Raw genomic sequence first — 24,506 nt, 5'->3', positions numbered from 1 at the left:
CTGAACTACACCCCACCCCCAGGCCTTGAGGAGGGAGAGGTGGGGAATATGAAGCAGAGACCCTGGAGAGGAACCCCCTAGCCAGGCCTGGGGGTGCTAGGCCTGGGCCGGGGTGCAAGGCCTGGGCTGTTGGCACCCTGCTGGAGTGGGTGGGGCAGAGGTAGGATGCTACCTCGGGCCTCGCAAGGGCCACTTATCCTCAGAACATAGGTTTCCCTGGCCTGGCGGTCCCTGGCCTAAGTCCAGGACGTTGACTACAGATGTGCAGGGGGCAGCACCTCAGGTCAGCACCTGCTGAATCCAGCCGATCACACCCGTGATGCGAGTATAGACGCCAAAGTAGTTGGGCCGGCCGCAGCCCAGGCCCCAGCTGACCAGCCCCGCCAGGAACCAACGGCCACTGGACTGCTTGCACACCAGTGGGCCACCCGAATCACCCTAAGTGGGGAAGAGGAGAGAGTTGAGATCAGGTCCTGACAACTGAGAAATAGTGAGAGTCACACCCCGTTCTGAAGCTCTGCTGAGCCAGCCGTGCCTGTCTTCCCTGGCAGTCCCAGCCCTGGTGGAACCATCCGGGGGTGTACACCTGTACCCTGCCTGCGGGAGTCACCTGGCAGGCATCCTTCTTGCCCTTGGCGTAACCGGCACACAGCATGCGCGGGGTCACCTGGTAGCGATAGGCCTCACTGCACAGGTCCTGAGGGATCAGCTGGACATCCACCTTCTGCAGGGCATTGCTGGTGGGGCCTACAAGGCCGGACGGCAGCGCTGAGGGCATCCCAGGGACCCCAGAGGTCCCTGACCTTCTTCCTGCTGCTTTCCTGCTCTGCCCACCCCGCCCCTGTCAGGGGATCCACACCCACCCCTCTGCCTCACTGTCCCACTACTGTGGCAGCTTTTCTGCCCAGGCTGTGGTCACAGAGTCCCCACTGAATGCCCCAGGCTCTGCAGCTGTTCTGCCCAGCACCTGTGCCTTCAAGCTGGATGCCGCTCACTTGCCTCGGCTTGGATAACCTGGGTACCTTCCCTGATCCCGCCTGGGGTCTGTCCTCTGCACCTCCCTGTCTGGCCACTGCTTGTTGCCACCCCCAGAAATGTTCTCTACAGCTCCACCTCCCCCTTGGCCTGACTGCATGCCTGCACACAGTAGGCTGTCACACACGTGTGGTTGAATGACTACAGGTGCAGATGACAGCAAAGCAATCCTGGCTTGGCCACTGTCCTTCATACTCCTGGACAAACCACTTTTCAAACAAGCCTTGGGTTCCCCATCTTTAATACATCTCTGCCTCGAGGACACACGGCACTCAGGCTGCCCAGTATGTGCCTGGGTGTGCTGTCCAGCAGCTGTGATGTCTGCATCCCACACTGGAGCGCCTGGGTCAGTGCCCACTCCCTTCAGTGCCAGTGCAGCCCCTAAGAGCTGTGATGGCTCAAACAATTGGCTTCCTGCCATCTACACAGGAGGCTTGGGCTTGACTTCCTGGCTCCCAGCTTCAACCCCAGTTTAGCAGAGGCTCCAGGTTCTGCTCCATGCTGACTGCCTCATGACCTGGTACAAGCACTAATGACCGGAGCTTCAGTCTCCTCTGTGAAACCCAGCTGTATACCCACTTTGGAAGGGGGCAGATCCTAGGAACTCTGTGCCCCTACCATCCATTCTCCACAGGGACTCCTACCCCCACCCCGGGCACATGCCAAGGGACATAGGGCTGAAGCTGGCATATGGACTCCAGTGTTCCTGACCTGCCCCTCCGCACCCCTACCCCTACATGGCCACAGGCCCTTCTAGAAGAAGGTAGGGACAGGGGCTGCACCCAAAGCTCATTCTTCCTCCCCGCACCCCGCCATGGAACCCCAGACAAGCCCAGTGACCCAGGGCCCTTCTCCTGGATTGCACTGGGCTTACCGGCTCTCCTCCCAGATCATGGGCTACTCACCACCCTCACGCAGGGCACCCCAGCCTGTGATCCAGCAGTGCAGGCCGGATTCAAAGACATGGGAGCGTGCAGGCAGGCAGATGGGGCGCACAGTAGCCGAGCGCACCACAGGGTGGTCTAGCTGCAGCAGGGCCACGTCGTAGTCGTGGCTGTCCTCCTCATGATACGGGTGCAGCAGCAGGCGGCTCACCTTGAAGGACACCTCACCCGGCCAGCGTGAATTCTGCCACACCTTGCCCAGGAACACTGTCCACAGTGCAGGGGAGGCCATGCTGTGGGGGAAGGGGCACAGCCTCACTCAGAGACCCCACCCCCACACCCACCCATCCCTTCCTCCTGGGACTTGCCAGGAACATCCACCTTGGCCTCTAACACCAGCTTCACACCCTGCTAGACAGCGTGGGCCTCAGGCTGAAAACATGCCCAGCATCCAGCCTTCTGGCATGTAGACAAGACACGAACATGGCGGAATGAATGAAGGAGTGAGAGAGTGAGTGAATGAATCACTGACCCAACCTACAGTCGGAGAGCAGAAGCAGAGCCCAGAGAAGCTGGCGGCAGTGGGAATGGACGTAGGGCTTGGGCTCAGAAGGAAGCCCAGCCAGGGGCGCTTCTCCTTCATGGCCGGGATCCTGCCCACAGCTCTGTGATCTGAGCCCTACACTGCCCTCCAGTTGTACCCTGGCCACCCCGACACTCACCTGTCTTCCTGGAAACAGTGAGCAGCGGTTATGACCCAGCGGTCGGCGATGAGGGCACCCCCGCAGATGTGGCGCCCCCGGACCTGGAGGCTGGCCTGCCACGGCCACTCGCCCTCTGAGGACACAGCACCACCCACAATGCGGCCAGAGGGACCCTGCAGGCCACAGTCTGTGGGCATGGGCACGGAGCCAGCAGCGATGGACAGAGGGGATAGGGAAAAGGAGAGGCCAGTGAGAAACAGGAGGAACCAAGAGAGGAAATGGGAAGACAGGGAAAGGGGGTGGTGCAGTCAGGGAGGAAGCCAGGGCAACTGGCACCCCGCAGGTCCTCTTGTGGAAACCTCCCTGTGCGCCCCGCCCCTAGCCCTGAGGTGCTGCAAGGTTGGCTCACCACAGTGCCGCTCATCTGAGCCGTCCGCACAGTCGGGCCACCCGTCGCACTGTGGGTTGGGCCTCTTCACGCAGCTACGGTCTTCGCACTGGAAGGTGAATGTCCCACAAGGCACCTCTGGGATGGAGTGGGAGAGGGTAAAGGAGGCACAGAATGTAGGTGTCTGAGCCTCAAGCGAGGTCCAGGAGAAGAAGGAGCCAGAGCAGGCCAGGAGCGGGCTGGCCAGGAGCAGGGTCTCCTTCCCCCATCACACACGCAGTTTGGTCCATGAGCAGCCTGACAGCCTCTCCTCTCTGACCACACGCCCTGGCAGGTCACGCCTCTGCAATCAGGCTCCCCTGGGCCTGCTGGCTGCTCATCTGGCTCTCCCTGCTCTCTAACGAGCTTCGGCTCCCCTCCTCCCTCTAGCTCTCCTCAAAGCCCGACTTGAAGCCTGCCTGGTCCAGGGAACTTCCAGGGCCTGATCCCCTCCCACCACACCACACCGTCTCTCCACACTACTGCCCAGACATGATGTGTGGAAGACTTTAGGTCAGCAGGGCTACCTGTGGTGTCTTCCTGCCAGCAGCTGAACCCTAGAGGGCAGGGACCACATCTCGGGCATTCTTCTGTTTCCATTTCCTCACCCACCTTGGCTATCCTGGGTAGTTTATAAGTGTTGGTCAGATGGATGGATAGATGGGTGGACAGATGGCCAAATTGATGGTTGGAGGACAGACAGAAAGATAATGGGTAGACAGATTGATGGATAAAAGGATGGACTCATAACATGGGGAAGACCAACGAATAAGTTGGATTGATGGTTCAGAAAGGAGACTGGCAAATAGCATAAAGAATGGATCAATGAGGACTGTACAGACAAGCAGGTGACTTGAGAGCAGTAGATGGATAGACGGATGGAGCAGTGGACACACAGCTAACTGGATAAAGCCGTACATGGGTAAATGGATGGTTCTGTGGATGGGGTAGGTGGTTGGATAGGTCAATGAATGGATCAATGAATGAACAACTGTATTAATCATTTGGTCAGGGAGACCAAATGTTGGATGGGTGGATGGATGGACAGATGTAGAGAAGAGAGAGAGATGGGTGCGTGGGTGGATGAGTGAAAGAGGGATGGGTTGGCGATGAATGATGGATAGAAGGAGGGAAGGATGGATGAATAGATGAATGGGTGGGTGAATGGAAGAGGAGAGGGAAGTGGAGGAGGATGGGTGGCTGACATGGGCGTGGGTGCAGAGGGAAACGGTGGGTGTCTGGGCAGGAGGGGGCCTCTCTGAAGATGTTCTGCGTGACTGCACCCCCTGGCGTGTTTTCCTGCATCCCCTGCAGACCCCACCCTACCTTCCTGGCACTGTTCCTCGTCACTGCCATTAAGACAGTCAGGCTGCCGGTCACAGACCCGGGACGGGGAGATGCACGTGCTGTCCTCCCGACACTGGAACGTGGCTCGGCACACTGTGGGGACACAGAATGGGAGGGGGCACAGGAGTGGGCATTGGCTGGAGTGCACCCAGCTGCCCTCCAGTCTCTGTCCCCTGGGAAGCCAAGGTCAAGTGACCCAGGATCCAGGACCTAGTCAGAACTGGCAGTCAAATGTTGGGTTTCCAGACACAAAGCACCTTCCTTCCGGCTTTCCAGCAGGGTCATCCTAGAGGGGTGTGCCCCCCCCCACACACACACAGGGAAAATGTGAATGGGCGGGGGAGAGAGCCTGGCTTCCAGAAGCTTCAGGAGTGGAGGCAAGGACATGGCCAGCACAAGTGGGCAGCGCCTAGTCTGAGTTCTTGGAGTGGCAGAGATGTGGGCCCCCCTAGGGGGAGCAGAGGACAGGGTCACTGCAGGTGGAAGTCCTGAGCTCCAGCAGGAGATCCTGGTCCCAGCTCATCCCAGCATGGGGTGGCCCTGGGATCTCCCATTCAGAGCTCCCATCTCAGCATAGCAAGGGAATCCCACTTCCGGGTGCCCATAGCAGGGTCTGCATGTATGTGGCAGTGGTTGGGGCAGGGTGTCTCCATTCAGCTCAGCTCAGTGCAGGTGGGAAGGGTTTGGGGAAGGGGGTGGGGCTGCTCACCACAGTTCCTCTCATCCAGGCCATTGGGGCAGTCCTTGATGCCGTCACAGGCGGGGACACAGAGCCCATTCACAGAACAGAGGAATTCCCCAGGGCAGGCTGGGGACACACCGGGGGGGGGGGGGGGGGACACACAGGGAGGGCGCCATGAGGCTGCACATAGTCACACAAACTCATGCAAAGGGTGCTCATGAAGGAGCCCTACCCCTCCCCACCCAATACCTGTCTCAAGCAGCAGAATGCACAGTCCCCCCGCTTCCCCCAGACATGCATGCCACACCCACATGAGCCAGCACGCATGGTGATGTCCCCAAGCACACATCACTGCCCTGTACACACAAAGCACAGTTATACAGCACGCCCACTCTTGCACACACACCCATGCACACTTCTTATCCAGCCTCATAAGCAGCTGACCGCAGCCCAGGCGGTGAGGCAGGGTGAGGCTGCAGAGGGCTCAGGGCCATCATGCTCTGGCCTACCCATACTCACGGTCCGACTGGTTGTACAAGCTGTAGTGCACCTGCACGCCGGGCCCCGTGAGGGAAATCTGTGAGGTGAAGTTGATGGTGACCCCAGCCATGGCCAGCACAGGGATCCGCTCCGCATAAGGCTGCAGAGTGCGCAGGCCACACAGCCTAGGGGGACCCAAGAGGACACAGGTCACACAGGCTGGGTTCAGACAGCAGGGCATGGGGGAAAGAATGGAGGGAGGACAGAGGGGCGGGCCTGCACCCCCAGCCGTGCCTCGCCTGCCTTGATTTCCCCTGCGGGGCCCTTAGAAGGCAGCCCAACTGCATCACTCCCTGGCCCAGGAGCTTTCTGAGACTCCCTACTGTCTGTGGGGAGTCTGCATCTTATCCCCAGCCACCTGGGAGAGCCTCATAAGTCACAGCAGTCCCCCAAAGTCCCCTTCCTGCCTCACGACATAGGAGAAGGACCTTCCCATAGGCGGCAGGCCCAGCGTGTCAGCAGGGGCAGCAGTTGCCCAGTGACCTTACTCTTGTCCTCAGCTCTTGTCCTGGCTGTCTTCTCATGGCTATCTGGACTTCTGGGAAGGATCCCAGTCCTTCTCCCAGGACCTGCCCTGCCCATGACCACCCCCAACGGGGACCTAACCACGGCCATCCTGTATGTGTTGGGGGCACCCCCAAGGACACAGATGAAAAGTTCAGACAGCAGGTGCCTTATGGGAGCGGCCCCAAGGCCCAGCTCTTTTTGAGTACTCTAGGATGTAAATGAACATTCATTCATCAAGGAGGGTGGGGCTTGGGGGCCTGGCCCTGCCCCAGGGACTCCGCCCAGTGAAGGAAGATTCCGTCTTGAGCCCCAGTGTGATAGCTTAGTGGTTAAAGTCCCCACCTTGAACGCACCAGGATCCCTTATGGGCAGCGGTTCTAATCCTGGCTGCCCCGCTTCCCATCCAGCTCCCTGCCTGTGGCCTGGGAAAGCAGTTTAGGACAGCCCAAAGCTTTGGGACCTGTACCCGTGTGGGAGACCTGGAAGAAGCTCCTGTCTCCTGACTTCGGATTGGCTCAGCTCCAGCCGTTGCGGCCACTTGGGGAGTGAACCATCGGATGGAAGATCTTCCTTTCTGTATACTGTATATCTGACTTCCCGAGAAAAATAAATAAATCTTTAACAAAAAGAAAAAAAAAGATTCCCTGTCTTTCCAGTTTACAGCTGAGGCCCGCAAGGGCCAAAGCCAAGCTGGAGCCAGAATTCAAGGCTCCTTGGTACCCCAGAGAATTCAGCCAGCCTGCTAGGGAGAAGGGCACCCCGCTTTCCCACTGCAGTGTGAGCCATCCCTTCCCCCTATGTCTCCAAGCACCTTCCAGGGACCTGATCCTGCAGCTGGGCGCCCCTCCCCCATAGGGTTGCTGGCCCCATACTCACAGGCAAGGGCAGTTCTAGGACCTGAGGGACCCAAATGTCACAATAGTCTTGGGAAACTCAGATATCACTGAGCTTTTTGCCCTCATCTTGCCACAGAGATGGGAACTCTCCAGGGACTAGGTTCACTGTGCCACTGCGCCCAACTAGAGGCCTGAGATGGCTGATCAGGGATGCACTCCTGGAATGACAACCCTGTTACAACCAAATGGCCTTGAGGGAGATAATTATCTTGTCGTAAACTATGCCATCATTAATGTATTATGGGTGCATTATTTTTAAAGGAAGGAAGGGGTTTGAATAAAATCCAACCCCTCCCCGAGTGACACTTGATCCCATGGGTGGTCCCAATTTCTAGGTAGACTCCTCTTCCCTGTGTGTCCATGCCTACACTGAAGTCCAGTATCCACTCTAGACACTGGTGGAATTCCAGGCTCCTGGCTTTGATTTGGCCCGGTCATTGATTTGCTCCGGTCATTTATTCTTTGCCTTTCAAATAAATAAATAAATCTTTCCAAAAGATAAAAACAAAATTCATCCATTATTTAGTTCTGGAACTTTCCATATGAAATTTGGGATCACTGAAAATAGGAAAGTAGAACTGCACAGAAGTGATAATAAAGACTTAAAATTTTCTCAGGGTTAATTTCTAATACTGCCGGTATAGAAACATGACTAGTAGAAGCAGAATCCTTTAAAAAGAACTCTCCCCAGTCGTTTTAGAGGAAGAAAAAGTCTTGAATCAACTCAGGTCCTGCTGCAGCCTACCCCACTCCACCGCAGACCACATGGGCAGGATCCACCAGCAGAGGGCACCCTTCCCCTCCCTGCCCTACAAGATAGCCCTGAGGGCTCCTGGCAAACCAATGGAAATTGGATTTGTTTTGATTTTTAAGTGGAAAAGCAAATATTCAATTAGGAACCCCCAACAGGGCAGCCCCAGGAAGTGCGCAGGGAAGCATGGAACTTGAAGATACCAGGCACAGATATGTCTCGAACAGCCTGGAGTGGAGGGCTGGCAGGGTGAGGTGGAGGGCTGGCAGGATGAGGGGGAGGGGAGAGGATCCAGTTCCTGAACTGTCCAGGCCAGGGGCTACTGTGGAAGTGAAGGAGGGATTACTGCCATGGGCATCTTAAGTTTCTCCAGCCTCATTTCTAGGGCATTTCAACCTGGGAGGCACTATGCTGTGGCCAGGGAAAGCGACATTACCCGCCAACAAAACAACATCACCGTAAAAGCCACACCTTCCCCACAGACCTCACCATTCAGCCCAGGAACTTGTCTAGCATGGGAGTGATGCCATCCCTGCCATCTAGCATTTTAAGAAACACTTCAGAAAGTTCCATCTGTTGCTAACAGGGTCAGGCTGTGAGCTCTCCTCCCTCAGGGCTACAGCTGGGGCTGCCACCTCCTGCCTGGCCATCTCCGACTCCCGGGTGCCCAGGCTACACTACAGCAGCTCACAGGAGCTGTGTTCTGCCCGTGCCCATCAGCTAGGAGTTAGTAGAAAGGGCTGGGCGGATAGCAAGACAGGTGACATCACAGGAAGCTGGTGGGCGGCAGGTTCCCAGAAAGGGGGAAGCCTGTGTAGCAGGGACACCCCACAAGAGTAGCTTCTGAGAAAGTCAGCAGCCAGGGTCCCATCTCACAAGGCCAAGGCCGCCTTCCGCTCCCCAGCCAGGCGTGGACATGAAAGGCAGGCGGGCATGAGAGGGGCTGGAAACCAGGGAATTGGAGGAGGACAGGCATAAAAGAAAGGGCTCAGAGGGGTCAAACAAGATGCCCAAGAGTGCCTAGCCCAAAGAGGGACCAGCCAGATGGTCCCCAGCAACCATGCCTTGGACCCACCCATTGTTTCTCCCCATTGTGGCTACTCAGGGTCAAGGGACTGTGCTTGCCCCTCCCACAAGCCCTGAGCCTGCACGTCTACCCTTCTCAGCCCTCACATGTCAGTACCACCCACTCATAGAGATTTCCAGCAACACCTCCTTCAATATCTTGCACAGGGCTGCAAGGAAAGGCCCAATGACACATGGTCCACAGCTCCCTCTCCTCCCTAGCCTGTCCTAACCACTCCAGGCAGGAGCCTGGGAGTGCAGGAGTATTGACTGTCTACCTTGAGTCCTTGGGGAAAGAGCTGAGGCTCTGGGACTGGGCTGGATCAGGCTGCCCTTGAACTAGACCCTCAGTCACTGAAGACCACCCCCCAACTAGCAGGATGCTGATGAGGGGGTGAGATTGTAGCACCAAGAGTTAACAGCTATCAGGGCAGCTGTTTGGGGTCCAGGGAAGGAGCCCACACATGGTGAGGGTGTGCATAGGAGCATGGTTGCATGCATAGACACTGATGCGTGCACCCACACACTCTGATCACACTGCCTGGCGTGACCTGGCAGTCACCTGGGCACCAACATCCCTTATGTTTGTGTCCCAGCTGCTCCACTTCCCATCCAGTTCCCTGATTATGGCCTGATTATGACCCAAGGCCTTGGGCCCCTATGGGAGACCTAGAAGAAGCTCCAGGCTCCTGGCTCCAGTCTAGTGTACCCTGACCATTATGGCCATTTAGGGAAGTAAACCAGCGATTGAATGATCTCTCTCGGTCTCTCCTGTCCCTCTCCTGTAACTCTGCCTTGCCAATAAACCAAGTGAATGTTTAACTAAGCCAAGTCCCTAGCTGGTCCATGGCAGCTGCTATTCTGGGAGCAAGCTGGGCTCCATGGCCAACACAGCTAGCACCAACTCGGGCACAATTCCCCTCCAATATGCGGGATGCTTTCAGGGTGCAGGGTGGGTATTGCCATAATGGAGTTGTCCCCATCCAAGTTTCAGACATCCCCTCCAGTAGTGGCTCATGGAGTCTCCCACAGCCCAACACCCAGATCCTTACCTGGCCACTCTGGCTGCACTGAGGAGAAACGGGGACGGTCCTGCACCCCACTATTCCTAGCTGATAATCTGTGTGGGATCAGTCCTGACCACGGGCTCATCTTAGTGCCACTTGGTCCCTTCTGTGCCTCAATGCTCTTGGGAACAGCGCCGGTGACCAGGAGGGTTGTCAGGCCAAGGAGCCTAGTGCGCCCCTACACTGCCAATACCTGGCACCCAGGCACAGCCTCCTGCACAGGGGGCAGGGCCCAGGTAGGGGGCATCAGACCCAGGACTTGAGGCTTTTTCCTCTTCTTCCTTCTGTCACATTCTGCTCTGCGGGAGGCGGGCGGCAGGCGGCAGGAAGGCATGCCACAACCACCTTCTCAGAACTGTGAATCACGGTGGGGTCAACCTCAAGGTCACTCTGAATGCTGTTGCTACTTATCAGGAGGCGGGGAGAGCTCTCAGGGTTCCAGGAAGGACCAGGACAGCCACTGGCACACATACCCCTCCCCACCCCCACCCCCATCCCATCCCACAGGCAAGGAAGTGCACTCTGTTCCCAAGTCAGCTCAGGGGTGTCCGCACCCCACTTGTCTCACTCCCACCGTGGCCAGCTTTTCTAGCCCCTGGCCCAGGGCAGCCACCTGAGATGCAGTGCCAGTCCCTGTCTCCTTGCACCTGTATCACGCTTTGGGATGAAATTGACCCTGAAGCAAACCTCAAGGGTGGAAAGATGGGGGCACCAACCCAGGTCCCAGCATTCTAGAGTTCTAGAATCTTTCCATCTGCTGGCACTGGCCTCCCAGACACTCGGCATCTGTGAAGCCAGGACATTGGCAATCGTGCTGGCTGGACTACTCCCCCAGGTTTAGGGCTGCCTGGGCAGAAGTTTCCACCCCCTTGGGTCCCATGTGGGGAAGGGTCTCCTCATCTCTGCAAGGATCCTTGCTCTATTTCTAAACCTGTATCCTCACCCAACAAGAGAGCCACGAAAGGGTCTTTCTCCAACCCCTCCCCCACTTCCAACCCCTCCAGCTTTATCACCCTCCCCACGCCCCACACCTGCACCTCAATTACATGCTTTGTAATGCTATGCACAGTGTGCGACACAGGTCTGTCCCAGCTCAAATGGACAAAGCAACCAGAGCTGCACTCGCCCCACCACCTCCCCACCCCCTCAGACCTTGGAAGCCAGTGTCACTTGGTCCCTTCTGCACCTCAGTGACGCAGAAGACGCCAGTCCCAGCAGTGGCGCCGGCCCCAGGGACACTGCTTGTCCATGTCCTGCTGGTCACAGCCCAGCTCCAGTGGTGGTCATAGTGATGACTCCTGATTTTGTGCTACCCTCCACTTCCTCCCCTTCCTAGTGTGAAACCTTTTCACCAGAAAGGCCAAGGGTGGGAGCAGGGAGCAGCATGGGGACCCTGGGCAGAGCCAGGGTAGGCGAGAGATATGGGAGCTGCCGAGGTAGGCAGACTGGTCTCAGCTTCTGTGTGGCAGTGAATGGGACAGGAACAGTCACATGGCAAGGTTGAGGCAAAGGCTGTCACATGCTCATGAGCCCTTGGACGCCCATGTCTTCTCATTGGAGGGTTCAGGGAGCCACCCCCGGACTCATAGCAGCCCTGGAGGTGCAACTGCTTTGCTGTGAATAGAACTGACATTCACAGGCTCTGAGTACACCCTGGGGGTCTGGGGGCCACAGGAGAAGGACTAGGACCCCTGCTGGCTTCCCTGTGCTCCCCTCAAGATCTAGAACCTGGGGGAAGGGGTTCTGGGGGGGCATCACCTCCTATTCTGGATCATCCACTGGCCCTGGGTGCATGGCAGGTCATATTTCTGCCTCCGCAGCGCATAGGCATCAAACCAGAGGGCCAAGCCGTAGTCCAGAGAGGGCACCTAGGAGGGACAAGCCCATCAGCCAATCAGGTGGCCTGTGAGTGGGGCCAGCCTTGTGGGCCCACCTCCCAGGAGAACAAGAAGAACTCCATTCCAGCCCACCATCCACACACACACAGCACCAACCAAAACTAACGTTTGTCAGTCACTCAACCAGCGGGCACCACTACAACCAGCAGAGGGAGACCTTGGCCCCAGCTGCTGTCTGCCCACCAGCTTTATGCCCAGGACCTGGGCTGTGGGCACTTCAGCAGAGATGGAACACTCCCCAGCCCCCTGGGCCAGCCTGGGTCTCAGGAGGCCGTGAGTCCTCACCTCCCCTGGGGACAGAGGGCAGGCTCACCGTGAGGTGCCAGGAGCAGTGGGTACTGGGCGAGTAGTAGCTGGGGAAGTACGGTGTGCTGAGAACGCCCTGCAGGTCCAGCCGGCCCTCCAGGGTCAGGTTCACCTGGCAGTCTGGACCCAGAGAACAAGTCATTAGGGCCCCTGCTCAGCCACTCCTGTCACCTGCTGCTGGGAGCAGTTTGTCACCCACTAACTCCCCAGTCATTGACAGCACAGCCCACAGGTAGGATAGAATTGTGAAAGCTGCAATCTCAGTTTCCGCATCTATAAAATGAGGGAAACGGCTGTGCCTTGGATATATGTAGCTGGAGGGACACAGGTCAACTCCTTCCTACAGGCAAACTCAATCAGACCTGAGGCCATCCCTGTGGACCTCGGGAATCTGAATCTAGAGCCCAGCTCCACAGCTGAGATCCTACCGCTGGGCTCTCCTCTGAGATGTTCTCACGGGAGCTTCCAGTCCAGATCACAGCCGGTGATAACCAGGCCAGACCCCACACATGGACAGAGACCCACTTGGCACCACAAAATCTTCAGAACACGCCAATCAGAGAAGGGCCATGAGCAGCGTGGACCAATCAGAAATCAGATTCTCACACGGCTCTGCTCCCTGTTTGATTGGTGAGTTGTCGCCCTTAATTCCTTGGGGGCCTGGGAATTAGGCCATAGCTGCCCAGTTCTCTACCCTGTCCACTGCAAAGGAGTTCCCATTTCCTCCCACCAGCTGCATGTCACTCATCAACTTGCTGCACGCTGGGTAAGCAGAGCCAGATGGGGGTCTCTATAGCAACAGTACCCACCTCCCAGGGCTACTGAGTCCACAAAATGGGCTTGAAGCCCTCAGACCTCCCCGCAGGCAGTGGGGTACTGTGCACACTGGCTGTGGCCACCCCACAGCTCCAAGAGTTGCAGGAGGGAAAACTGAGTGTCTTCATGTTGCCCTGGTTGTGTCTCCATGAACCAAGACCCCTCCAGTTCCTCCTTGCCCTGCCAGCCCCCTGGCCTGAGTGACAGCTCCCAAGGGGACAGAGCCAGCTCAGTTGACCTCTTGGCAGTCCAGCAGGGCCGGCTACTAAAGATCTCAGAGGTCCAGCACAAGGAGGGAGGACAGTGAGTGGGGACACAGCTGGAAGAGCACCCTCCTCCCCTGCCAAATGCCACCTCTCCTTCCCATCCCTGCTCTAGACCCCTCAAGGTTTGCTTTGCCCACCCAGAGGCGTGGCTACTGGGCCTAGGACAGCAACGGAAGGCAGGTAAGGTGTGTGTCTCAGGATGGGCAATCCAGAAGCAAGAGGAGAGTGGGGGGCTGGATGAGCATGGGGGTGGGGGGTTTCACCTCCCCAGAGTGCCCTCTGAGATCACTGAGGGCACATTGCCCTAAGCATGCCAGGGGCTGAATCTGCGTATCCCCTGCCCTCCCCTCCTCTCCCCACACACTGGGAGGCTGAGCTGTAACAGGGGTGGAGGATGCGGGGATGCGAGGGGAAAGGAGAGAGAGAAGGACAGACAAGAACAGAGACAGCAGGAAAGACAGGAGGGGGAGGAGGAGTGGAGACCTGAGGGACTTCCAGAACCTGCCCCCATTTCAAGCCCAACCAGGGCAAAGTTCACATGAAGGCCATCTCCAGGTCCCAGGCTGCCCCAGGCTCACCCTGGAAGGCCACGGGCTGCACGGAGAGCATGAAGGGGTCATAGTAGCTGTGCAGCCCCTTCTTCCAGACCACGCTCATGACGGCACCTGATGCCAGCACTTCCACCACGGGCTCCTGGCGGCTGCAGCCATAAACCCTGGTGGGACATAGAAGGGTGGTGAGGGTAGACCTGGGGCCTGGACGGGAGGACACAGGCACGAGGGACAGAGGATGGCAGGCGGGGGTCTGATCAGCTTTGGCCTCTGGTCTGGAACTAGCCCAGTGTCGTCTCTGGATCCAGGATGCATCTCCGGTGAGACAGGGGTGATGCCTCCGTCCCCCACGTCCTGGACATCGGTCAGGCTGGCTCTCATCCCACAGTACCCCTCACAAACACAGAGCCCTCTTGGCAGAGACCCCAAATGGCAGCTGCAGGGACCACCTCCTCTAGATGCCCTCCCCCTCCCCCAATGCCTGGACTTGTCCTGGGTTGGGCTAGGGAGGAAGCAGGTGGGTGATCAGGCAAGACTCTAGGACGCTACAGAACTGGCCTGGGAGGCATGGGAACAGATAGCAGGTCCTTAGGATTCTAGACTTTTCTAGAAAAATCTCCCTCCAGTCTATCAGGACCAACTGCTTCATTTCCAGATGGGGAAACTGAGTCCACAGCAGAGACAGGCTCATGCTGGGCCCTGCCTGAGACAGCAGACCTCTCTGGCATGTGCCAGTGTCCCCTGGTCTGCCCATATCAGACTGGGTGGAGAGGTGGGGGTGTCTGTGGCTTCTCTGGAGGCCTTGGAAATCCTACCAAGCTGTTCCCAGCTAATTCCCACTTCCTTGCCTTCCAGCATGGGCCTTGAGCTGCCTGCCTGCTCCACGCAAGGGATCTTAGGAAACTCAAAGCAAGTGGGTGCCTGAGCCCAGCCAGCCCTGACCCTGGCAGCCTCCTGTCCTGGTCTTGTCCTCACATTCTTCCCAACCCTCCTGTTCTTCCTGTCTTGGTGCCCTGACTCCCCCAGCTGGGCATGCCCTCCCATGCATTTGCACCCTCCTCAGCTCCACTGGTTCCCCCACTCCACAGCCCTTAGGGGTAGGGAGATTAACTCTTAGCGCTCTTAGAGGGACCAGAGACTACCAGGGCTTGGGGTACCAGGCTTTCTTGCTGCAGGGGGCAGGGGTGGGTACTTGCTTTCCTTAGCCGCAGGGTCCTGGTGCTGCATCAAGCGTGGAGCCTGGTCCTGCCCCAACCCCCCATCTCTGCCCAAATTGGCTGAGGAGTGTGTGGCTGCACAGCTGGAGAGAAGACCTGGCCAGGGTCCTGGGTTGGAACCCATAGGGACATTGCTCACATGGCAACTGGACTTGCCACTGAGTGAGCACTTCGTAAAGAGCGACCAGCAAAGCAGTCAAGTGCAACCTCTTTCCTCACTCTGAAGGCCAGCTCCCTTTCCTGTCCCTCTGGCCCTGGCACTTCTGGACCTCAGCCCTAGTGCTCCTGTCTTGAAGCCCCTCCTTCTCCACCTGGCCCCACCTAGCCCCTCTGCAGTGACGAGAGCTAGGACTAAGTGTGAACACTCTAACTCCTTACAACAACCCTGCAAGAGCCGTGCTCATTTTACAGATGTGAAAACTAAGTCTCAGAGAGGCACTCAGCTAGGCAGCAGCCAGATCAGAGATTGGAGCTCTGGGCTGCCTTCAACTCTGAAACATTTGTGGACCAGTGTGGCCATCTCTGAGCTCACCTTCAGGGAAACTAGTGCTCAAACACGTCCACCTTCTTCTGGTCTTGCTGTTCCCCAAAGGCTTGCAGGTGACTGTTGACCTCACATCCTCTAGCCCCAACCCCCAGGAGCCCACCCATGCCCACCTTCCCTGGGGACACTCACGAGGTGATGAGCCTCCTCTCCAGGGGCCCAGCCACATCATACATGGCCAGCCGGTCCCGGCAGTCAGCCCGGGTCCACTCGAGCCGCAGTTTGAGCATGAGGTCCGCGGAGCCCTGCAGGTGCCACAAGCAGCTGGAGGCCAGGTGGTCAGGCCCCTTCAGCTGGAGGGTGTGGCCCTGGCCCACATAGTTGTAGCGGTAACAGCCTGGAGAGGGAGAGGGACAGACCCCCTGACCCCTGTTAGCCAGAAGAGCAGCCCCAGGAGAGCAGGTCCCTACAAGGGGGCACCCCTGGGGAGGGGTGGGAACTGTGCTACCCGCCCCCCACAGTGTCTCTGCTGCTTCTGCTTCCGAGCCCCCTCAGGCACACACTGGCTCAGGGTTGCCTCATTCATTCACTCACTCTTACTGAGCTGATCTCACCAAGGGAGTACCCAATGAATGTTCAGGCTTTTGGGGCAGATACAAAGACAGGCAATCCTGGCTCAGCACAGGGCGGGCTGTGGGGGTCAGGCCCACCTTGGGGGCAGTAGCCTGAGCAGAAACAGGCTGTGTGACCAGGGAGAGCTCAGATAGCAAGAAAGGAAGCCAGAGCCAGACACATGACACACATCCCAGCAACTGATCCTGCGGCCATGGCAGGAGCAGCTTGGAGTACCAACAAGCGGCCTGGGAGGCCAGCGGGGTAGCTTTCCCATACATGACGAGACAAGAGGGTTGCCCTCCAGGCAGAAAAACAGAGAGGGGCACAGGTGCAATGCATCCCCAGTGGAGGCAATCAGTGATGAAGCACCAAGGACAGAACAGCAGTGCCTGTGGGGTGTTTGACTCACGCTGGGGCCTGAGGCACACACAGGACATGCGCTGTCTTGGCCTGCTCACTTCCTGTTACTGTGCCCATTTTACAGACCTGTATTTGACGGCTCAGCCTGAAGCCCCGTACACTGTGGGTACTCAGTAAGGGTGGAGTGGCAGAGCAGGAGGGAAGCCCTGGGACTTGTCTCCCAGACACATTTGCCCTCACTCCTGCCCCCATGGGCTACATGGCATGCGTGGCTCAGACCCAATGCTTGAACTCACAATGCTCAGACCCAATGCTTAAAGTCTACATACTCATTCACTCACTTAGCACCTGCTGTGTGCTTGATCTAGGCCCCAGGGCCAGAGGAAAAGAAACAAGTGCGCCATCCCTACTGCCACCTGTGTCTCATATGAACCTCTCCGCAGGGCTGTGAGGCTGAGAGGCGGCTGCTCTGCCAGGCCACCGGTCAGTCAGGAGCAGCCCCTTCCCACCCTGTGCTCCAGCAGCTGCCCCTCGAGGCACAGTCCTTCCTCTGTCCTGGATTGGTCAGGCCCTGCTGTCCACCTCTTCCCAGGAAGACCATGCCCTGTTCCATGGCCTTGGAGGCTATCTATCACTGGTGCTTTCTGCTGTGAGAAATTTTTGGAAATGACTCATTTTAAAAAATATATAAATATGTTAAGGTGAATGAGTTTCTTATTGTTTTCCAAATCAAAATGAATGAATGGAATGAATTTTTCATTGCTCAAATTTTGCTTCTACAGTAAATATGGTAGGGATGGAATGCCCAATGACCCCCTGACTTTGTGACTGTTGGTGGCAGGTCCCAGCTCTGTGGAGCCAGATGCCAGCTTCTAGAAGACTGTCCAGCTGCAAACACTGGGACCACTGGAAAAGACACTCCCTCCACCCCTAGCTGTGATTTCATTCCCGTGGCGGGGTGTTAGTCAGTGTTGTGTCTACATTGTCAATCTTGGTCCAGCATTCTCCTGTCCAATGGCAGTAAAAAGTCAGATAATGACACCCAGGTACGTGGAGGGCTAGATGGTGATGATGAGGATGGACAGGTAGATGGTAGATAAATAAATAGATGGATGGATAGATTATGATGAAGATAGGTAAATGGTAGATGGATGCTGGATAGTTAGGATGGATGGACAGATAATGATACTTCTGATGATAGATGGCTAGATGGTAATGATAGGTAGATAGAGGATCAACTGATGGAGGGCAGGATGAACAGATGGGAGGATGATGCATGGATAGATAAGTAGATGAAGATGATAATAAATAGGTGAGTGGGTAAACAGATATAAATCGAAGTTTGGGTGAGTGCATGGATACATAAACCCACAGACAGATATACAGATAGGTCAATTTGTTGTTTCTTTACTACCCCATAGGTTCACCCTCACTAATGAGTTAAATGAGCTCCCGCTGCATCTACTCTCTCAGGAACAAAGCGTATGCCAGCAGGACGGGAGGCAGGGAAGGTCAGACAGGGCAGAACTGGGACCCAGACCCTGTGCCTCCCTGAGACGGGCTGGAGGTGCTCCAGGTGCTTGCCGGAACCACAGCCCTGTGTGGAAAAGTCCAAAGGGCGTTATCTGAGAATTAGGGTCGCGTGCAGAGGACTGCAAGGGACAGAAGCCCAGCTGGTACACTCTGCAACTCCAGGAGCCCCCCAGACTGCCACGTGGGCTGTGCCCACCCAGAGATGTGCAGGGGGAAGCCAAGCAGGTCTCTTAGGTGAGAGCAGAGCGAACGAAGCAATATAGCACCATAACTTAGGACATGGTCCAGCTGCTACCTCCAAAAATTCAAGCTGAAAGTCCAGGGTAATGAAGGACTTCCCACCGGTGGCCATAGGTGTCTACGGTGGCCCGTGGGCAAGTTGGATTCGATGACAGAAAAGCAGAGTGGAGCTCATCTGTGACTAAGTTCACTGCCCATGCTCACAGACAACATGCAAGACACACACATTACACAGCTGCACAACAACCTCTGCCCTCACTCAACCCCATCTCACAGCCCCTCACCCTGTGCCTCCCCTGGGGGGTGATTCCAGGTCGGCATCCTCCTGCTCCCCCTGCCCTAGACACCCTGTGGCCTCCCAACCCTCAACCAAGACAAGAAAGCCAGCAACGCCACAGGCGAGGGGAGGAGAACGGAGACGCGTACCCAGCGTGGAATTCAGCGCAACTATGTCTTTCACACTGGCTTCTGTTGAGAGGAAACGGACAAAGAAATAAGCAAGGGCCAAATCAATTCCCAAAGGACATGCAATGCAAGTGAAAATGCTGGAGGCCATTAGCGTGCCCTGGTCTGAGATTCATCCTACACATCCCTGCCCGCCCTCCTGTCGCAGCAGGCATGGGGCCAGGGGTCCCGGAGAGCACCCCAGCCCTAGCAGTGGCCTCTCCAGGCTGCCCCACCCCCATGCATCACCTTCAAGTACTGACCGAGGATCACCAGGCCCTGGGGGTCCACCTCGTACTCAGTCCTGTAGGGAGCAGGCACTGAGTCATTGGCCGCAGACAGCAGCTCCTGTGCCAGCAGCGCCTGCACCACCTCGGGGCTCAGCATCTGCTGGCGGTGCTCCGGGATTTGGAGGATGAACCAGAAGAAGCAGGTGAGTGGTCCCTCCCTAAGGCAGGCGGAAGTGAGGGTGCCAGTAAAGGAGCCGGAAGTTGTGTCCTGCCCCGCGCCTCCGTCTCAACTTCCTACTCTACTGGCTCAGGCCCCACTCCTATGGGGAGCACGGAACACTACCGACAGCCCAGGCACTGATCTCCACCTTCACAGGGAAGCTCCATTTGACAAGCGAGGACACTGAGGCACAGCTGTGAGGCTGTGTGGTAGAGCTGGTCTGGCTGAGGCCTGGGGCCTGAGCTCCCAAAACCCACCTCCCAATAAGTACCAGGCCCTTTCACCAGCCTGTTGTGGTCATCATCTGGTACAAACTCTACCACATCACTGTACCCAACCCACAGATGAGAACACAAAGCTCTGTGGAGCGAGGTCACCAGCTGAGCCTCTCATCCGTGCCTTCACTTACCCACTTCCTTTAGGTCCCCCCATACCCTTGGAGTCCGAGGTCCCAGCAGGGGAGGGGAGGAGGGGTGTCTGGGGCCTAGGGACAACATACCCGAAGGAGTAGACGGAGCTGGCATTGTAGTAGACACCCAGTCGGGTGCTGGCAATGAGCGCCTTGAGCTGTGAGGAGATGGCAGCCCCATGACCCTCTGCAGCACACCTGCCCCCGCCCCTGAGGGTGTGCTCTGTGATTTGGGGCAGCCCTGCTGGATCCAGAAAGTTCTGGGAAGGGGCCAGCTGGGACCCTCAGCCAGGGCATGAATCTTCTGCGGGCTCTTGATGAGCAGGGCAGAGCTGTAGGCATGCACAAAGCTCCCCTGGGAGCTGAGCCACAGCACACCCTGAGCTGCCCCCCCTGCCAAGAGAGTGGGGATTGCTCTGCCTTCTCCAGTTCCCAGCCTCCACGAGGTTCCCCGGCCCTGGCATGGGCCAACCTCATTGCAGCAGGCCACGGCAGTGTCACAGACGGCTCACACACCCGACAGTGTCCCACTCCACAGCTTGTGAGGGACTCCCTTAGGGTCTAGTTCCAGTGCCTCTGATCCAGTCTACTCACTCTCCCACCCCCATACCACGTGCCTGCAGGAGTGCCCCCCTCCCATCCCTGCCCCCACCCTGCATCCCCACCATCCTTCCCTACCACATTCTGGGCTTTGGCCGTTTCACTGCGGAAGGCACTGGACTCCCGGCGGGCAAGGTCCTGGGAGAAGTGGCGATTGAGCACCCGGAGGCTGCCTGCATACACCTGGCTGACAGTCACATCCGCCTTGTACCCTGCCCAGGAGGGGACACACATGGTAAGTGAGGGAGCCTCCTGCTGAGACCCCAACCCTCAGTGCAGTCTCCAGGGTTTGGATCTCCATGGCATGACAGCCCCATGCTGGCTACCTTTCTCCTCCTCCTCCTCACCTGTGTCATTGTTGCCAGCATCATGCAAATGGCGCCTAACTGCCCACAGGAGAGAGGTCTACAGGTGGACACGATCTCAAAGGATAAGGAGAACCTAAAGACCACGAAGCCCCCAGGAAGACCCAGAAAGCCAAGGTCCTGGGTCAACAGACCTCTCTGTCCTTTGACCTTCCACTCACCATGTCACCAGGGGGCGCCACAGAGCATGCTGAAGCCCCCACGGCATTCACTACCCTGTTGAACCAAGACAGCCACTCATGCCCTTACAGAGTAAGGATGCTGGGCAAGCGGGTTGTCACTCCCACGTCTGGGAAGGGGGCTATGAAGGAGGAGCACAGGGTCAATAGAAGGGACACACAGCAAAGGAACAAGCCTGGGGCCCGTGCCTTAGCCAGCTAGTCCTTCACCTTCAAATGCTGGCATCCCATGGGGCCCCAGTTCGTGTCCCGGCTGCTCCACTTTCCATCCAGCTTCCTGCCTGTGGCCTGAGAAACAGCAAAAGATGGCCCAAAGCCTTGGGTCCCTGCACCCAGGTGGGAGATATGGAAGAAACTCAGCCCCTGCCTTCAGATCAGCTCAACTCTGGCTGTTGCAGCCATTTGGGGAGCGAACCAGCATATGCAAGATCTCTCTCTCTCTCTCTGTAAAGCTGCCTTTCCAATAAAAATAAATAGATCTTAAAACAAGACAGGAAAGGAACAGGCCTAAGTCAGTGCATCCCTCCAGCCCAGGCATGCAGAATGGGAAGAGAGAGGGAAGTAACACTGGGGCAGAGGGAAGAGCTTGTACGGAAGCCCTGAGGTGGGGGATAGCGGCCATGACCAAAGTCAAGGACGGGCCAGTCCTGCTAGAGTGATTAGAGAGGGATAAATTACAAGCTGCGAGAGCGTTGGCAGGGCAGGTCTGGGTGTTCATCCGATGACCAAAGGAAACCGTGAGGGGTTTGAAGTCAGGAATGAGGTCATCAGATTTCTATTCTACAATCAGTGTTTGTAACACGGCACTGTAGCATAGCACGTTAAGATACCACCTGTGGCATCAGCATCCAAAGCGGGCACGGGTTTGGGTCTTGTCTGCTCTGCTTCTCATCCAGCTCCCTGCTAATGTGCCTGGGATAACAGAAGATGGTCCAAGTCCTTGGGACCCTACACTTGCATAGACCTGGAAGAAACTCTTTGTTCCTGGCTTTGGACCAGCCCAGCTCCAGCCAGCTATCTGGGGAGTAAAGCAACAGACGGAAAGTTTCTGTCCATCCCCCCTCTCTCTGTAACCCTGCCTTTCAAGTAAGTAAATAAATATAAGAGGGAGGATTCAAAGGCTCGGTTTATATGTCCCTTCATCCAGTTACTCATTCACGCAACCAACATTTAAAGAGAGCCTACCCTGAGTGGGGCCTGACATAACAAGGAAAAGCTCATAGTCTAGTGATGAACAAGAAATGTTCTCTATAGTACATCGCAGAGCACATGGACGGGGTGGGTGGTGCTGTAATGTGATGGAGTCAACCACAAGCATGCATGCCTGTGGGAGGAGTGTCCCATGCAGATGGAGCCAAAAGTGCAAAGGCCTCAGGGGCAGGTGTTTGCTGGTGGGTTGGGGAAGCAGTGAGGAGTGAGCCCAGGCAAGAACAGGAAGAGAGGAGGCACAGGAGCCACATGGTGGTTCAACAGGCTAATCTTCTACCTGCCAGCACTGGCATCCTATATGGGCACCGGTTCAAGTCCTGGCTGCTCCACTTGCCATCCAGCTCCCTTCTTGTAGCCTGGGAAAGCAGTGAAAGATGGTCCAAAACCTTGGAATCCTTCACTGACATGGGGACCTGGAAAAATCTCCCAGCTCCTGACTTCAGATTGGCTTAGCTCTGGCCATTGCAGCCATTTGAGGAGTAAACCAGCAGATGGAAGATCTTTCATTCTGTCTCTCCTTCTCTCTGTAAATCTGCCTCCCCAATACAAATTAATCTTAAAAAATAAAGCACGGAGCCCAGGGGTCATCCAGGTGGGAGTCCACCAACTAAGGGCGACGAGGTGATAGAGATGAAATATGATCAGCATGGTGACCCAGAGGTGACTCGGCTTGCTAAGCAAGTGGGGCTGATGTGGGGAGGCGAGGGGGAGAGAGAGAGAGAGAAAGAGAGAGAGAGAAGTCAAGGGAAAAAGCAAGGTCAGGGGTGTAAGCGGTGACTTGAACAGTGACCCTGAAGACTGACCCCTCCATCCTGGACCCAGTGCCACCCTGAATGTCTGTTTACCCAACACTACCGTAAATTCTCTAGGCCTCGGTCCCTATAAGGCCCACCAAGCTCTCCGCCAGTCCCTGTACTTTGTGATCCCCATACCTGATAGCCCTGCTCACCAGTCCCCTGAGGCATTTATCTCTGGTGTCCACCTACAGCTGCAACCCCTGAGCCTACACTCCCCATGCCCACCTCAAGACTATAAAAGATGCGTCTTCACTCTGCTCTGCTCTTCTCTCTGTCTCTCTGCACTTGCTCTATGCTCCTGCTTTCTCTCTGCCTCGTAGCTGCACCCCCCCACTTCCCCTACCAGAATAAAGGACCTCTTGTGTGGCTTGCTTGTGGTGCCTGGCATCCGGGGTTTGTGGCAAAAAAAAAAAGCTAGCACCCTGTGCCAGCATTTGGGATGCTGGCTTCCTGCTGCTGGTGACATGTGCCCCACATACGCTCCCTGCTGTGCTGTAGGTCTGCATGGTATCACATCCACACCCCGACACAGACCCAGGACTCCCAGCAACCTCACTCCAGAGCAGCTTCCACACCATCCCAGGCAGATGTGTCGCCAGTGATCCTACACGGGCCTCCTAGTTCCTTTCAAGGGGCTTGGGATGGCACCCTGACCTTGAGCCAGCAGATGCCCTCTAACCTCTGCCCACTCTCCAACAGGAAAGCTCCAATCACTAGTGGGTGCTGGGTCATCCCTGCCATGGCTCCTGATGCCTGGGCTGCCTCTGTCATGCATAGGTCTTGCTCTGCTGCGATTGCCAGGGCTGACTGGCAGCTGAATCACCAGGGCTGGGCTCAGTGCAGAACCTGACAATCACGTGGGAGGTGCTTGGCACTGGGCAGATGAGTGCAGATGGGTACATGAGTCCCCTGCGGTGTATAGGGAGCATTTCCAGAGGCGCAAGCTAATTGGGCTTCTCCAGCGTTTCCTATTGCCGAGAGCTGGAAGGCGGGGTCAAATAGTGAATGCTCATGAGTGTTTATGTGATGGCAGTTTGGGTGGATGAAAGAAGGAAGAGAGGGAGGAAGGAAAGGAGAGAAGGAGAGAGGGATGGAAGCAGAAAAGGGAGGGATGGATGGAAAGAAGGATGGAAGGAAGGGAAGGGTGGATGGATGGATGGATGGGTGGAAGGAAGGTGGATGGATAGGGGGGTGGATGGATGGACCTAGCAGGTGCCAGAACCCCTGGGGCTGCAGGAGACAGATGGCTCTGGGGGGCCGGGGTGTTGGAGCTGTGGTCTCCTGCCTAGAGAGGGCACTGCAATGGCCTCAAGTGAGCAGAAGCACAAATTGGTGCCTCAGGGCCTTCTGCAGCTGGCCACATACCCCAAGACTGTCCAGGAGGGCTTCAGGTAAGGGAAGCCAAGGTTAAGCCCTTGGCTTGCAGGTTCTCAAGCACTGCAGGCTGAGAGGGCTGGCAGAGACATGGGGCACTTGCCCAGTGGGGAGCTGTCTGAGCTATGGTCACAGCATTTCTCCCCACCCCTTCCCCCAGAGCAGGTGACAGAGAGGAAGAAGGCCCTGCCAAGATCGCCATAGCAAGGTGTTTGGGACTAGAACACAGTTCCCCCTACCATGCACCCACATGTCTCCCAACTCTTCCCCATGTGGGTCTAATCATTACCTAGGAAATACCAGAGCATCACCCCAGCTGCAGCCAGTGCGACCAGAGCCAGCCACAGGGGTGCCAGGCGGAGGTAGTCCCGAGCTTTGCGTTTGGTCTCCGTAGGGGCCCGGAACATCCCCTCCGGCTCGGCATCCTCACCGTCGCCTGCGTCGCCACCCTGCCCACCGGCTGCCTGGGGGGCTTCGGACATGGGCAT

At 56.9% G+C, this 24,506-nt stretch overlaps 2 protein-coding genes across 2 annotated transcripts in view; both read right to left on the bottom strand.

Annotated features, from left to right (window-relative positions):
• TST (thiosulfate sulfurtransferase) overlaps positions 1-24,506 on the bottom strand; it is a 254,633-nt gene that overhangs the window by 32,054 nt on the left and 198,073 nt on the right. The window lies entirely within an intron of this gene.
• Positions 132-24,506, bottom strand: TMPRSS6 (transmembrane serine protease 6). Its single transcript, XM_004589536.3, has 17 exons — positions 24,308-24,506; positions 20,173-20,306; positions 19,585-19,652; positions 18,899-19,083; positions 18,618-18,659; positions 15,636-15,840; positions 13,770-13,906; positions 12,117-12,229; positions 11,664-11,773; positions 5,599-5,744; positions 5,107-5,205; positions 4,377-4,490; positions 3,033-3,149; positions 2,642-2,810; positions 1,941-2,212; positions 611-747; positions 132-438 (listed from the first exon to the last, which is right to left on the bottom strand). Exons 1-17 carry the CDS (start codon positions 24,504-24,506, stop codon positions 280-282), a joined length of 2,406 nt encoding a protein of 801 aa, XP_004589593.2. The 3' UTR covers positions 132-279.

Source organism: Ochotona princeps, chromosome 15 (assembly GCF_030435755.1).
Source record: "Ochotona princeps isolate mOchPri1 chromosome 15, mOchPri1.hap1, whole genome shotgun sequence".
Classification (NCBI taxonomy): Eukaryota; Metazoa; Chordata; class Mammalia; order Lagomorpha; family Ochotonidae; genus Ochotona; species Ochotona princeps.
The sequence above is the reverse complement of the archived record's forward strand: the minus strand, read 5'-3'. Positions and strand labels throughout refer to the sequence as shown.

What these genes read in the sequence shown, in the direction of transcription:
- TMPRSS6 (XM_004589536.3), bottom strand. Translation starts at nt 24,506, where the DNA reads ATGCCCATGTCCGAAGCCCCCCAGGCAGCCGGTGGGCAGGGTGGCGAC. An exon ending in GATGCTCTGGTATTTCCTAG is followed by an intron (nt 20,307 to 24,307) that starts GTAATGATTAGA and finishes CCTCCTGGGCAG; the next exon opens with GGTACAAGGCGGATGTGACT. An exon ending in GAGAGGAGGCTCATCACCTC is followed by an intron (nt 13,907 to 15,635) that starts GTGAGTGTCCCC and finishes ATGTCCCACCAG; the next exon opens with GGTTTATGGCTGCAGCCGCC.